The sequence below is a fragment of the Vidua chalybeata genome, chromosome 2 (assembly GCF_026979565.1).
Source record: "Vidua chalybeata isolate OUT-0048 chromosome 2, bVidCha1 merged haplotype, whole genome shotgun sequence".
Lineage (NCBI taxonomy): Eukaryota > Metazoa > Chordata > Aves > Passeriformes > Viduidae > Vidua > Vidua chalybeata.
In genome coordinates, this window is record NC_071531.1 from 30,016,485 (window position 1) to 30,031,547 (window position 15,063).

The window sequence follows — 15,063 nt, forward strand, 5'->3', positions numbered from 1 at the left end:
ATTATTCTCTTCATTATTCATCCATCAGTCTCATGCCTAGCAGTACATCTGAGGTATGCCCAGTAATTAGTACACCTTTGTGCAGCTTATTGCTGTATTAACAATTCCCTAAACTATCATGTCCCCTCTAATTTTTCCTGGAAAAAGCCCATGCCTTTCTCCAAAAGCCCAGCATAATGTATTGCTTTTCTCTGCAAAAATATGGCTTGATCCATCATGGTTGAACTTATTTATCTAGCTTTAAAAACACAGCTTATTTAAATATGATAAATTTTAAATTCATTTCTATGTGCCAAGATTTTACCCAGGAAAAAAGGTACAGACAAAGCTTACATTAATCAGCTGGGAGAGGGGGGCAATTAAGGAAAAGCAACAGCTTGTTTCAGGTGCTGTAGGCTAACCACATCTCAGAGATGTCTGATAGGAATAAATGGGTCAAGTGACAGGGTTGGGGCTGCTGCTTGCAGCAGGTCTGAAACTAGCTCTGAGTATTTTCTTTTAAAAACACTGCTTACTGAGTTTGGAGCCATTACATATCAGAAAGACAGATGGTCTTGCAACTTCTGCCAAGTAAATAGGTCTTATTATGAATAAATCAAAGACAAATATAATGAAAATTCATTTTCTTGTTTATTTTCTGTACATAGAAGCTAAGTTTTGGACATATGAACTCACTTGATTAGCCCTAGCACTGGGATGGGTTGCCACTAATATAAAATTTGATATAAAATTCAGAACAGGCAAAGCAAGTGGTGCATGTGAAAAAAGTGATGGGGAGGGAGTGTGAGCCCACTGGTACTAGAGAGATCACTCCAATTTAAGACCTTTAGGAGGATTAGCTTAGTGTCCTCCTTGTATGTGGCACATAGCACCGAAGAAACACTCAGTTCACCCAATGCAAATTCAACATCTATCAAGGTGAATGTCAGGTGGAGTGTGAACTTGCAGCAGACTACTTATTTAGCAGGGACCTCCCTGTGTGCTTACCTCACTTCCAGATGAAGGAGTTTATCCTCCAAAGAAAGCAGAGTAACCTACTTTGCAATTACCAGAGTGTGCCACTGGGTAGGAATGTGCAAAGTTAATGGTTGGCAGCTAACACACCATAAATTTAGAACCAAGTTTATCCCAGTAGGCCAATTTAATTTGTTCATATGTTCGTACTCTGAGAGGGCTCTGAGTGTTTCATACCTGGGGACCCTCTGTTGCTATTATAATGGCCAAAGCAGCATTGTTACCCTCTGGACATAAATGACCTGGAAGAAACAAGCTTAGAACAGGAAGCAGTGGTGGCCGTGTCCCTGCAGAACTGAAAACTCAAGATGCCTTATCAAAACAAGAGTTAACCTGACAGAGGATTGAAGCGTGGCATTTCCACCTGTTAGTTAAACCTAAAAGCTTAATTTGTACAAAACTTAATGGTGGTTTTTCATAATGTGCCTTTTTTGTGATAGTCTTGTCTAAATTCCCCCAAAACAGTGAAATACAACAGCTTTAAATAACATGAAAAACCTTTTCATAAAAAATAAAATGTTTCCCATAGTAGATAAATTAGCAGCCTCCTAACTGTATTGCTGCTAATGACAAGTCTCGTTGGTGATTTTGTGGACTGCAAGGTCAGTGAAGCATCTTACAAACATTTTTTAATTGGCCAGATTGTTAACATACACAGCAAAGCAGCAAGGGAGAGGAGGGACCCTCTGACACTGCTGCCCCCTCATTCCAAGATAGAAGGGCCCTACAGCTAATGGCTGAACCACGCTGACAAGGCATCCCGAGGAAAACATCTTTTTGACTCTGCCTGTCCTTTGGATAATCAGGGGATTATAGCTTTTGGGCTCATCATTACAGGCCTCAAGACTCTTTCTTTATGTAAAATATATAAAGATGAGAAACACAGCACTGGGAAGCTGAGATTCGTGACTTTGAAGAGAGCCTGCTTTGCAAATGATGGGTGGCTATGGATGGTCTTGATAGTACTTCTTGCAAGCTGGTCAGGCTCAGCCTTTCTGCCTTCCTCTGCATCTGTGAATCATTAGCTAGACTGTTCAAACTGGAGCAGACACAGCATCCTTCAGACTTCTGAGGTTACTCTTTCTGCTCTTGTCCTTCGTTGTCAGGGAAAGCAGTAACAGAGATCTAATGGGGTTTTGAACACTATTATTCAGGGCCTTCAACCCTCCTGATAGTTTCATCTTTCTCTGCACAAGGCTCCTGCAAACAGTTTCTAATGCAGACTACTGTGCTCAACATCTATCTGTCTGGGAAAGCATTTCTTGGTGGACTGCCGTACTCAGTTTTGAAGATCTCTGAAGGAAATGGAAATCAAGCTTAATTCTCCATGGAGCTACCTGTACACTTCTATGTGGAAGAGAGTGAACCAGTAGGGATGATATGCTAATAAATCAGCGAATAAGGGAAAAGCAGCTAATAAGGGAAAAAGGGGGAACCCTTCCCCCTTTTCAGACAGCCTACATCACTCCCTCACGCTTACAGCTCTATTATGCAGTGTATTAAAGACACCAGAAATGTGCCTGATAGTAGCCAGTTTGTTACTATGCATTTTAGCTTTGATAGTAGACACAGATCAATATCTGCAGACATCCAGCTCCCTGAATGATGAAATCTGTGCAGCAAAGCACGTGGTTAAATTTCTGATTTAACAGTTTACTCCTTGCTGCTTGTGAGTCACAAAAGAGCTGCATGCAAAAGTGTGCAGCTTTCTTTCAAATTGCCCCTAGCCAAGTAAGACAAAAATTATTCCTTATCTCAATCTATCCCTGCAACAGCACAGTAATTTCTTTGAGTGTTTTTTAGTTTTTTACCTAGAGGAAGTGGGAGAAGAAAAAGGCTCTGGCCAGGAGTCAGTGTGACCACTTGCATCTCATCACCTTGTTTGATTGCTCTGAGGAGAGCAAAAAGCACACAAAATACAGAGGATGTATTCTCCATCCAGCATTGCTGGATGATCCCCATCCAGCCATTGCCATTGCCATTGCCATTTAAGGCAAATATGCAGCCCCCTGAATTTCCAAGCTTTTTCCGTTCCCCCTGCCTCTCAGTACTGCATCTGCAGTAAGCTGGGAATTGGTACGTACTGACACAAGAGAACTTGTAATGGTCTGAATATACTTGGTCCAACCTGGTGCAGTCTTCATGGGAGAGGGCATCACCCAGATGGTTTAACTCAGAGCTACAAACTGGTAAGGGGGAGGCAATACAGAACAACCCACTGTTTATTTACCCTCTGGGCCTCTGGCTGAGCTCCTTCTGAATGGATTTGAGAATCTGTCCCACGTCTTTGTGCTGTTAAATGCATCCTAATGCATATAGGAGACAGCTTTCTAAAAATAAAATCTGTTTCTTGCATATAAGAATGTGCTCTGAAATTCTATTTTTGCCTGAATGATGAAAAAAAAAAGAGGGTGTATGATTATTGAAGATGTCACCGGGAGAGAGTAATGGTTGTCACCCAATTAAAAAGAGAGGAAGTGAGAATATCATGTCTCTTGATATTCATAATAACAATAATAGCTTTCAGACATATGACATGATTCTGAACTCAACACCTGTTAATTGCAGAGAGACTTTCTCTTCCCATTAATCAAAGTCAGTGGAGAACCAATAGAAGAAACACACTGAAGTTAAATCTGTCCCCCTAGGTGATTGTATGGCACCAGGAACAGGGAGTTCTGGGTTTGGAACTTACAGCTGCTGTGTTGTCTTACAGCAGTGCACATGCAGCAACTTAAGTGGCAAAGTTTCTAATTTGGCTTTGCTGATCCCTTAATTACCTAAACATACAATCCCAATTTGTTAATGTGTGAAACTGCATTTCACAGATGCTCATGATGGGTGAGAGTCTATTCTGTGTGGAAGTTGCAAGCAAAATTCCCACTGACTTCAGTAGGTGCCATCCTGTTTGTAAAATACTCTTGAGATGTTAGTTTCCTTGACAAAGCTTGCTTCTAAAATAATCTTGTTAGTATAATACTCACTAAGTCCCCAGTGCCACATTACTAGCAAGGATCATTTAACCTGGCATTTATAATTAAATTATGAGGAACGGAGCAGTAATCACCCCACATTCAGAAAACTTTCACAAAACTGGATGATTTGTCCATTTGTTGTTAAAGGAAACCTGTGATTTACTAAACTGCACCTGCTATTATTTCTGAGGTTTGGTAGACATAAGGGGTACAAAGCACATACTGTACTAGAGAATTCTACCTCTGTGCAGGAGGTGTCAAAGGCAGGAGCAGAGCAGGCTCAGTCAGCTTCACCCTAAAGGCTTAAGCCTGTCTGGTGAAGAACAAATTCAGATACCTCCAAGGTGTGAACAAATGAACATCAGCAGAATTTTGGGGGTTTTAATGTGACAAGGAAGTCTGAACTTCAGCATTCTCTCTACTACAGCTGCTCAGTCTGAAGACTTGGTAGATAAAGTAATAAAATGCTATTGTAAATGATCCTAATTATTCTCCTCCTCCAAAGGCTGAGGTATTCCTTCCTTCTCTTCTTCCAGAGAGCTCTTAAATCTTTCTTGACATAGGTTACTCAAGAGGCTTTTTAGAGGGCAACATCCTTCTAAAATTCAGATGAGCTAGTTTCCACTTGTCCAGATATCCTGGACTCTGGAACAATTTTAATTTGCCAAGCCTATCAACAGTCACATGAGAGAGGATGCTTGACTCTACCCCTTCCAGTAGTAACTCACCTGTACGCTGGAGTCTTGGACCAGGCAGAGCTGCTCCTGTATCTTCTGGAGCTCCTCCTGCTGCCACCGGATGTTGGCCTGAAGGATCCGTGTCCGCTGCTCTAGCTGGTCCTTGATGGTCTGGAACATGCTGAATTGTGCTGAGAACTGGGGGGAGGACATAGAAAAAGGGGGGGGGGGAATCAGTCATTATAATATAAACAGGCCTCAGCAGAACATAGTTCTGTATGGAGTTACTGGTCTCTTGATTGTAAGGCACAGCTAAAAATAAAAATGTCTTTTTAATATACTAACATGTAGTATATTAATTAGTATATGACAGAGACAGATCTTATCTATTTTCAGGGTTATGCACGTATATTAAATTTCCTCAGCTAGAATGTTCTGCTTGCAATTGAACATGTACTGTTGTAAGGACTGGTTTTGGGAGTACGCTACTTTAAAATATCAACAGCATCTTAACTGGATGGCAAATGAGCGCATTATTTTCATTAGCTTGTAGTTTGAAGCCCTTACTGTGTCATAACAGTATAATCCAGATGTGTTTTACTAATGCTTTCCTTTTTCAGAACAGAAATAGCAGTTCTGCAATGCTTTGTTCTGCTGATGACTTACTAAGGCATCACACAATAGACCACAATAAACATTTTCTAGATTTGTACAGCTGATTTGTACTTAAATGACAAGAAATACTCATTAAGTTATTTTTATATGTGATATAAAATGAATAGCTCAACTCAGTGGAAGAAAGGCTGTTCTAAATAATAGTAAAAAATGGATATCATTAATCAAGGTCAAGAAGCAGGTGCAACCTCCAATAGCAGAAATACTGGCACAAATGGAAATAATTCAAGAGCTGTGGAGAGGACTAATAGCAATAATCCCTAGTATTTGGTGCTTTCAGGTATGATTCAAAGTTCACCAAAGTTAATTATTACTTTAATAGGCTTTGGAATAATTGCTTTTGATAAGCTCATATTCTAAAAGTAAAAAAACAGTCTTTGAAAAAAAGAACAAAACCCTTCAAAAAATCTTTTAAAGTTTTTATGTAATCAAGGCATCCAAGATCTTCTTGAAAACATACAGGGCTGTGAGTGTACAGAGAAAAAAAAAAATTGCTGTGACTTGAAAATGCTGCCCTGTCCCTGTATCTGTTCCAGTGGCTCTGTGCTAGTGGGTGAGCTGATGCTTGCTGATGGAACCTTCCTCCTCCATGGTGCACTGGCTTTTGTTTCTGCCTTTTTAGTAGGAAAAAAAAGATAACAAGACAGGAATTAAGGAGTGCTCTGATGGTAGCAGCACTGTACTCTTCCTTAGACGTAATTTTTGGCTACTTAGAGAAAGCTAAATGTGACAGAACAGATTTGTATTAGCTAACTAGTTCACCTTAAACCAGTTAAGTACATGAACGTACATTCCCTCTAGCAAAGCTGACATCTCCAGCTAAATGGCCTTTGGCAGAGAAAGAGTGAGAATTTCAGAAGGTTTATTTCCATTTATCAGGCAGAGGGTGGCTTTCCCACACAGCCTGGGAGATCACTGCACAGAGTGGTGGCCAAGTGGTCAGTCTCACAGCCAACCCTGCTTAGGGGCAGGGAGGGCTGCTAAGGTGGCACCTGCAGTTGCTGGTGACAGAAGCCCGTAGAGCCCACTTTGCTGCCAGAGGCATCTGTGAGCACCTGCAGCTTGCACTGCCTGCCCAAGGAGGGGATGTGAGCCCTCGGCCATGCTGTGACTCATGGTCCTTGTGCCTGCAAACAGCAGTGCCATCATCTGCAACCCACTCCTCTCCCAGAGCACGAAGATGGTGTCAAACCTCCAAAAGATTTAAGTTTGTGTTACTTGGAATTGGTGTTACAGAAGAAAAGCCAGAGCAGGGTTTCCTTCTTTCTTTCTTGTCCATGTATAAAGAATTAACCTGAGGAATGGCTGAGCACAGACCTAAGATGTTTGGGAATAAGAACAAGTGACTCAAAGGGGAATCTAGGGCTGCTTGTTCTAGCCCAGCCTTTTGGTTCTGAAGAGTCCCAGGTATCCTGATTTTAGGAGTGGAATGATGCTGTGAGCAACAGATCATAGATGAGATGCAGCTAATTCCTGCTTTAACCTGGTCTGTACAGAAGGATCTTTTAAAAAGACAAGTCTCGTAATCTAATTATCTCTATATGAACTCTTTTAGCGAGGACTGCTTTTAAGTTTTTAAAAGGATCCTTATTAGAAAAGGAATTAAAAACAGTTTTAGCAAAGAGCTTAATTTAACTGCTCGGCTTGGTGATGGCAGACTTTTGATTAACATGCAAATTCCTTGATGACGCTTTGAAAAAAGAACCTGATTTTCTTCAATTGATCAATGTAAGGAATTTTAAACCAGGCAATTTCACAATCACTTGATACTTCAAAAAGAAACAAAATCCATTTTCAGGCCTTAGTTTTAAATTTGAATTTGCTTTGTAAAGTTGCATACAAGAATATATTGCTGTTGATTTTAAGTTGTTATTCCTTATTTTTTTTGTGCAGGTTCTTATATTTACCATATTCATCTTTGTTGTCTTTTTGTTCTCTTTTTCACATGCTTTTTTTATTAATATACTTAACATCAACAATTAGCTGGTACACTGCAGTGAAAGTTATTAAGGATGAAGACAAGGAACTTTCTCTTTCGCTTTTTTCCTTTTCCCACTCTATCCCCCAAATTGTTGATAACTCTAACCATGACCCCTGTGCTTACAGAGCTTCTACTGTTTTTGTACAATGAGACACTAACAGCAATTGACCTGCTCCAGAGAGTATTTATCTCAAGATCATTAACTGGTCTACTAATTAAGGGAGAAATCTCTAATTGTATAATAAATTAAAAGAGCTTAACTCAAAACATTGCACGGAAAATACTGCCCAGGTTTAACTCTGCCATTGGCATCAGATAAACTTGCTCTTCATCTCACTTAGGTATTTACAAATGTCCACAGAATTCTTAGATAAGTGCATGTAATACACAGAAAAGCGTCATCTTCCTAGATACAGTCAAACATGGCAGACTAAACCTGTGAGATCTCTGTAGTTGCACCAGTTTAATCAAGGTTTGTTAATGCAGGCAAAAAAAAAAAAACCCAAATCAAACAAGCAAAACCCACAGCTGTAATTTTAGTCTGGTTTCTTAAAAAAAAAAAAGTAAAATAAAGTGATGCATTTGGTATCATGTCAGCAGATGTTCTGGTGGGGGGGTGGCTTGATGCACTAGTGCTGGTGACAGTCCAGGGAGGCTCTACAGCCCAGGGAGAGGGACTGGCACTTCCATGCTGTGATTCCTCTCCCCCACCATGCCCAAGGAGAGGTGTTTTTCTCCACTGAGTGCTAACCCAGGGTGCCAGGGTAGGTGCTGGGAGGCTGCAGCAAGGGGCGGGGACCTATGGCCCCTATGTCTGTCAGGATAGTTCCTCATTTCTAATGTGATGAACAAAAAGATGAATGTCCCAAGACAATCTGTTCCTACAAATGTCATGAGAATAGGTAGCTGGGTAAAAAAAAAAAGAGACCCTATTTGTTTTGTAGCTCAGTTTCCATTAAAACTTTCTTTTCTGCCTACCTTACAACTTTCTGTCAATCCTTCTGGCTCAAGAGATGAGCCATGTTTCTTGCTGGAGACATTCAACAGAGTTGTGAGAGTGTAAAAAATACCAGATTGCTGTAACTTCATGAAAGCTTTAGCTGAGCAAAGGAGAGAAGGATCCACTCATCCCTTCCTCCTGTGGGAAAGGCTGGCTCCATGCACCAGCCCTGCAAGGCACAGCCCCTGGGAAACTGGATTTCATTAGTTTTGCAGCTCACCGAATGACTTGTTCTTTCTTCCTGTCATCTGAATAACACCTGCTCAATCCCAAACGAATTATTAGTGTTAATTATTATTCAGCCATCAACATCCGCTGTGTTGCAGGGGATTTTAATTTATGACAATGAGGAAGGCAAACAAACAAATATTCTAATTGGGAGCACTTGGTTTAAAGTAAACCATTTACATTCAGGTGACATCTAGGGTGACACTGTGCTGTCTGTTCATTCACACAAGCAAGGCATAAGCTAAAATTGCATTTCGGTGGAGACAAAACCATCACAGCCTTCACTGGAAATAAAACTACTCAAAGTCCAGGCAGATGGTGCCCGAGGCAGCAGCTAGCTGCTCACTGCAGACACAGTTGTGGCCACTTATAATGTTTTCCCTGCTGCTGCCACCCCATTGCCAAATGTTAGCCACAAAGATACCCAGGGCCTTCCAGCTCCCGCCACCATCACCTTCAGCTAAGGACAAGTGGCAGAAAGGCAGCAGGGAGAAACCTGTGCAGCTCCTCCTTGCAAGCTGGCAGCGGGGCACCTCCCCACACTATTTCTACAAGCAATGGGCTTGTGTTTTGCCACTTAACTGCTGGGAAATGGTCAGCTAGGAAGCCAAGGAAGTGTGCCTGGTGGGATGCACATGTACCTGGTTTTGTCCCTCACTCACCTAGTGCTGCAGGCACCTTTGTCTTTTGAATAATTAATTATGTTGCTGTAGTCTGACGTTAATTATTTTAAAGTGTGTAGTATCGTAATAGTCATAACAGTTTATGAAAATCACACAAGTGTCTGGAGACTTGGTACTCTCTACAGGAGTTTTGCTATGGAGTGTGAACATCAGCAGCCTGAGCTGCAATGTTCTGGTCCGTGTCAAGCTTCATCCTGAGCTTCGCCAGGAGCACTGCGGTGACTGCTGCCAGAGGGCTGCCTGTGTAGACAGACTCGAGTCAGCCCTCTTCCTTTCACCAAGATTTAGGTGGCCCAAAGAGGCTTAATCAGTGACTGGATGGCACTCTAATTTGTCAGAAAAAAAACAGAGCTGGTGTGCCAGTAAGAGCCTTTTACTAGAAAGGGACAAGGCAGCAGTGCTCTTGGTAAACAACTGGAAAGCTTCTCTTCACAAAGAGCTTTGATGGAGAAGAAAGGGAGGTAGAAAAAAGTCAAACAGAACACACGGAGACTTATAATACATAAACTAATTGATGTTTGAAAATGCATTAATGAATAACGGAGAGAAGTATCTGTAAAAGAAAATGAATGCTCAGAGCAGATAATTGATATGCTGTTTATTCGCTGCATGCTAGCGTGGAGTCATGAAGAGAATATTAAACATGGAAGATAAATGAGAATTTGTTATTTTAAAGCCAGGATCCTCAGGACGTTATATGCTTTATGTGCTACAGAATTAAACTCCTGGGTCTTGTGAGTGAGTATATGATATCAATGGTAGAAGCAGTCTAGGTCCAGCAATACTCTGTCATTCCTAAAATCAGAGGATGATGGGGTGTATCATCACAGCAGGACCACAGGAGAAAAACAATGTGCTGGGCACATGGTACTCAAATCTGCTTCTTCAAAATCCACTGCAAATGTACCCCTGAGGTGACGTTTTGGGCCATCATGCACTGCTGAGATATGGGTTAATAGATTGGAGGAATCTGAAATTTGTCTTCAGTGGCATCCTCCCCATTACTGGCACATTCAAAATGTGACAAATGGCACATGACAAAATGGGTGTTGTTGAATCTGCATGTCCTTTACTGCTGGTTAGTTCTGCATCAGCACAGCCAAACAGGTGTTTTTAGCAGGACTGGGTGTCTCTCTTAGTTTTTGGTTTTAATTCTCATTGTGAATTTGATCTTGAAGGGACCTGGTTCTGTAAAAGCAAAGTTGAAAAGTCTTTTTTGATCTGTTTTTTGTCTTCTCGTGAAACCGATGTGTGCACACCTGAACCTACATGCACCTGGGCTTCTGAACACCTGCATGCAGTTATATGTTTAAACATACAAGTGTACAATTCAGATTACTTTGCCACAATATTTTAAGTGTCTGAGAGTTTGGATTTGGGGATTTTAGTTACTAGAGAAGTAACTTAAAAGCCCCAAAATGTGGAAGTATTAGGAGATAAGCAAGTGACCTATTCCACTTCCAAATCCCCAACTAACCTGTGCCAGAGGTGCAGGCTGATTTTGCAGAGTTGCTTGAGGCAGCAACTGCTGTGGGAGAAGCTCACATGGAAGCTGAGAAGGCAAAGAAACCTGGGTTAAAAACAAAACAAACCAAAACTTTATTTGTAGTTTGGCTCCTTTAAATTTTAGGTTTCTTCTAATGCCGTGGCTTCTGTGTAAGTTTTTTTTTATAATTGCTAAGCTGTGTATGTGGCACATGCTGTTACACCCTCTGCCTATTTCCATGATTCCTTGTGAAGTTACCTGAAGAGCAGTAGGCTGGCTGAGTCTGTGCACGGATAAATCCTGCTGTGTGCTCAGTGTTCTTGGCAAGGGAGTGTTAGACTCCGTAATCAGCTTTGTTGGTGTAGCTGCAAGAAAAGTACCGGTAGATTTTACATGCTGGAAATCAACCCTGTTTGAAGTGGGTAATGCAACAAGACCTGGGTAGAAATTGTAATGGCCTAGCTGCATTCTAATGGGAGTCAGGGCTGTTCTTGTTGACTTCAATGGCAATAGAATGAAACTGATAAGGAGGGTCTGGGCAAAGATAAAAGTAAATGAGACAGATTATGATTCTGTGCTCCAATGAGCAGTGCAAAAGGACCCACAAACTGTTCTAAACCAGCTGGAACTCCCTTTATATGGGCTGAATAACTGTAAATTTAGTTTAGCTCGTTGGCTTTTCTTCCAGACCAGGACGCAGAAAGAATATACCCAAGTCAACACTGGAGCATCCTAAATCTTGTCCAGAGGAGAGTCACCTACAGGCTGCTACTACTCATGTAAGTCTAGAGAAGTCTCATATTGCTCATGCTGGTGCCCTCAAATCTTAAAGACAAAATCCTCATTTTTGTAACAGATTGAAACAGCACATTTCACATCTAATCCCACTGCTCATCTTCCAGCATTTAGGTGGTTGTGCTACAAACTTCCCTCCTGTACATTACCATTTCAGCTTTTGCACTTCTTTGTCAGTGCATATCATCAATACCTCATAATTTACTGTTAAATTAGCAGCTATGATATATAAGCACACATTTTTTAGCTTGGCTAAATTAAAAATAATTCCATAACTCAGGAATGCCACTCACATGCTGGGTCTGACTTGGGTGTGTGGGAAGATTTTGGCGAGCTCCTGGATGATACTGAGGGTGTCCGACTAGCGCTGAGGATTGAGGCACCAATATCAAGTGCATTAAAGTGCTGTTCAGGATCCAAGCTGGTGCCACTCTCCTAAAACAAACCAGAAAAGGAGAACACCTATTGCATCTGTCAGAGGTAAAGCATTTTAAAATTTAGTAGCCGTTGCACACTAGTTCTTTGGCAGACCTAAGATGACTTGAGCAGAACTAATCTCAGGTAGGCCAGCAGAAGACCTGGACAAAGGTGTCAATGCCCCTTCCAAACAGTATCAAATTAACACATTTTACAAACAACTATCACTGAGCTAGAAATAAATAGCAAGCTACTGCCATAGTCACTTTGTGCCTTCAGATGTTTTTCTGAATCTTTCTTTTGTGTTCACTTGGATGTGACAGCAACTGCAACCTCTGTGAGACACAAGGCCATGCACTGAGGATGAGCTTTGCTGTCTTTCCTCAAGAGATTACTGAGATATAGCCAAGAGGGCTGACTGACAGAACTTGTCCAAATGAATCTTTAAAGTGTAGTACCTTGCCAAGGAAATGTGAGATATCTCACACTGCCCCTGCCCCTGCCCATGTTCCACTTAATTTGTGGCTGTTACTGATCTCCAGGTTTATCCTTTCATAAACTCACCTGATTCATGTTAAAATAAGTCAAGTGAGCAATGAAGTTGAGATAATCCACCAACACTGGAGAAAGACAATGCTGTAGTCTTCGGTGATGTTAACATAGAACAAGTTGTGATTACTACATAAATTAATGAAAAAAGCTTTTCTTATTGTACCTTTAGTGCTGAGGACACCACCTCTGAGGACACTTCTTCCAAGCCCATCTCCTGTCTCCTCTCCACCCGAACATCTGCATAACTGAATGGAAAACATAATTCTATGTATCAACATCGAACTGCTGTATTTCTTAAAATGTGCTTTAAAAGAGTGGAGGAACAAATTACTGTACATTTTACAGCTTAAATGAACAGCTGAAAAGTGACTTAAGTCAAATGCTACTGAATAACATTTGAGAGTGTTTTAATTTTCAGGTTTTGCTCTGTTCCTATCTTCTTGAAGTCAAGATAATATTAAAGAACTATATAAAAAGGTCAAGTTCACATCCTATAATGACTTCATGACTTCACTGGAAAGCTTCTACACATCTCTTAAAAACCAACGTAAGGATTAGAGAAAGTGAATATTTAGGGATCTGTCTATTCTCTAATTTTGCACAAAATGGAAAAATGCCATTGTTCATCTGCCCCTAAACTAAAAAAAAAAATTAAGCTTAATATAAACTAAGGTTCAGTCTGATAAATTTTCTGTATTTTTCCTTCAGAAAGTTCAGGCTAAATTTTTTTGTTATGTAAATGATGTTATATTTTTAAAAGAAAATGGTGGCAGATATGAGGATGCTCCTATCTCACTGTCCTTTATGTCCCGGCCGGCTGATAGGATTTTCCATACCTTACCACCATGTGTGTGCACACAATGAACTCTGGCTTGGAGTTCCACTGGTGGTAGGTGATGTAGTAATGGGTCTGGAGCCAGATCCACTGCTGTCCTTTGGTCAGAAACCGATAGCAGCATGACTTCCCCTTGCCGAACTGCATCACTGCCAGCAGAAAATACACACAGCTTATAGCACGATTTCCCATGTGAAAATGACATGAAATGTGAAAAAAAAAAGTGACAAAAATATCTGTCATAGGTAGACAGGAGTATAAGCACCAATTTTGAGTAAGTGCTCCTCTCAGCTTTCTGACAGAACAAAAATCATAATGATTAGTAGGTATCTTCTTTTGACACTTTGGATGGTACATTCCTACACAGTACAATTAACCTTAAGTTTGGACACTAATGAATTAATGTCCGCTACAATTTAAACATAGATCTTATCCTGCTTTATGTGCTGATCACATACTGCTTAATTATACACCTGGGATTATTTTCTAAGAGTGATCATCTTAAGTTCTAGAGCAGAAAAGTACAGGATAAAAATATTTGAAAAGATGAGTATTGTGTGCAGATGGAATTAGAGTGAAGTAAGCATAGGAGATAACACTGTGCAAAGACAAAAATAATTTGAAAGAAAATTCCCAGACTGACAAGAATTCAAACTACAGTAAACCAGGGTGTACTGAAGGTTTGAAGATTCACCAACCAAATTAATCTCTGCTTTTCCCCCCCAGTGATTTCAAAGGGTTCCCAAATATCCACATATTTAGCCTTTCTACATTTCAATGTCAACATATAAAACCTAATGTTCACAGGATACTGTCAGGTGGTAATCTGAGATGTTACAGCCAGTTCTGTAACCAAATATTTGAAAAGCACTGCCTTATTTTCTTTACTTAGTGAAAGAGTTTTTCAATTAAATCCTAATAGACTGTATTCAAATTATCACAGCTAATCCCAAATACACAGTGAACATTAGGGGAAATAATCCACAAGAATTGCTTGAACTATTCCTGCATATTCTTTACTAATAGAACAGGGGTCAAATCTTGCATATTTTATCCATTCAGTGAGTCTCACTGGCTACTTTTGGAGATATAGAAGGGAAAATTGTATTTTTCAGAGCTTGGTAAGTCTGTCCCAGATGCCAATCAGCTGCAGTGCCCACAGTCTGCTACAGCTCTGTAAGATATACAGACTGAGGCAAGAGTCAAACCTCCACTTCCAAACAACTTTTCACTGAAAAGAGGTGTCCCAGTGTCCAGTGACTTCCCAGGAACCTGGGTCATGTGATACTTACAGTGTTCATGGCACCTTGCTAGCAGCTCTAGGTCATCTATGTGGTAATAGTCGTAGCCAGAAGTACCCAGCACTTCAAAAGGCAAGTATCCAATAATCGGCGGTGCTCTGCAGTTGGGCACAACATGAGTCCATAAAACACAGAACAAGCAGTTCTGCATGTTGATGCAGAGATGCAAACAGCCCAGATCTACTTTGACTTATCAGTGTAGAGTTCACCTTAGGAGGCTGGATCCTCACTTTCCCCCACCTTGAGCCTGGGATACCCAGCTGGGCACAGCAATACCACCAGGCACCATCCCACCAGGACAAGACTATGACAACACCCCTTCTTCAGGAAAAATGTGATTGTGGAAAGTAGTCCAGCCTCTTAGGGACCTTTACACAGGAATCTGCTGTGAGGGAGTCGTTCCTTGGCTGCTGCTTGGTCAGGGGCTGTGCGATGGCTCCTGCA

General features: G+C 40.9%; 1 protein-coding gene across 3 annotated transcripts in view; it reads right to left on the reverse strand.

The window, feature by feature from the left end:
- Positions 1–15,063, reverse strand: part of NPAS2 (neuronal PAS domain protein 2) — a 105,606-nt gene that overhangs the window by 7,976 nt on the left and 82,567 nt on the right. For 2 of the 3 annotated variants that reach the window (XM_053936659.1, XM_053936662.1), the window contains exons 10-16: positions 14,611–14,717; positions 13,320–13,467; positions 12,647–12,728; positions 11,808–11,949; positions 10,978–11,084; positions 10,711–10,803; positions 4,718–4,864 (exon numbers count right to left, since the gene is read on the reverse strand). In XM_053936659.1, coding sequence (XP_053792634.1) covers positions 4,718–4,864; positions 10,711–10,803; positions 10,978–11,084; positions 11,808–11,949; positions 12,647–12,728; positions 13,320–13,467; positions 14,611–14,717 — 826 coding nt within the window. The remainder of the gene's footprint in view (positions 1–4,717; positions 4,865–10,710; positions 10,804–10,977; positions 11,085–11,807; positions 11,950–12,646; positions 12,729–13,319; positions 13,468–14,610; positions 14,718–15,063) is intronic. The other variant, XM_053936660.1, reaches the window with a different exon arrangement.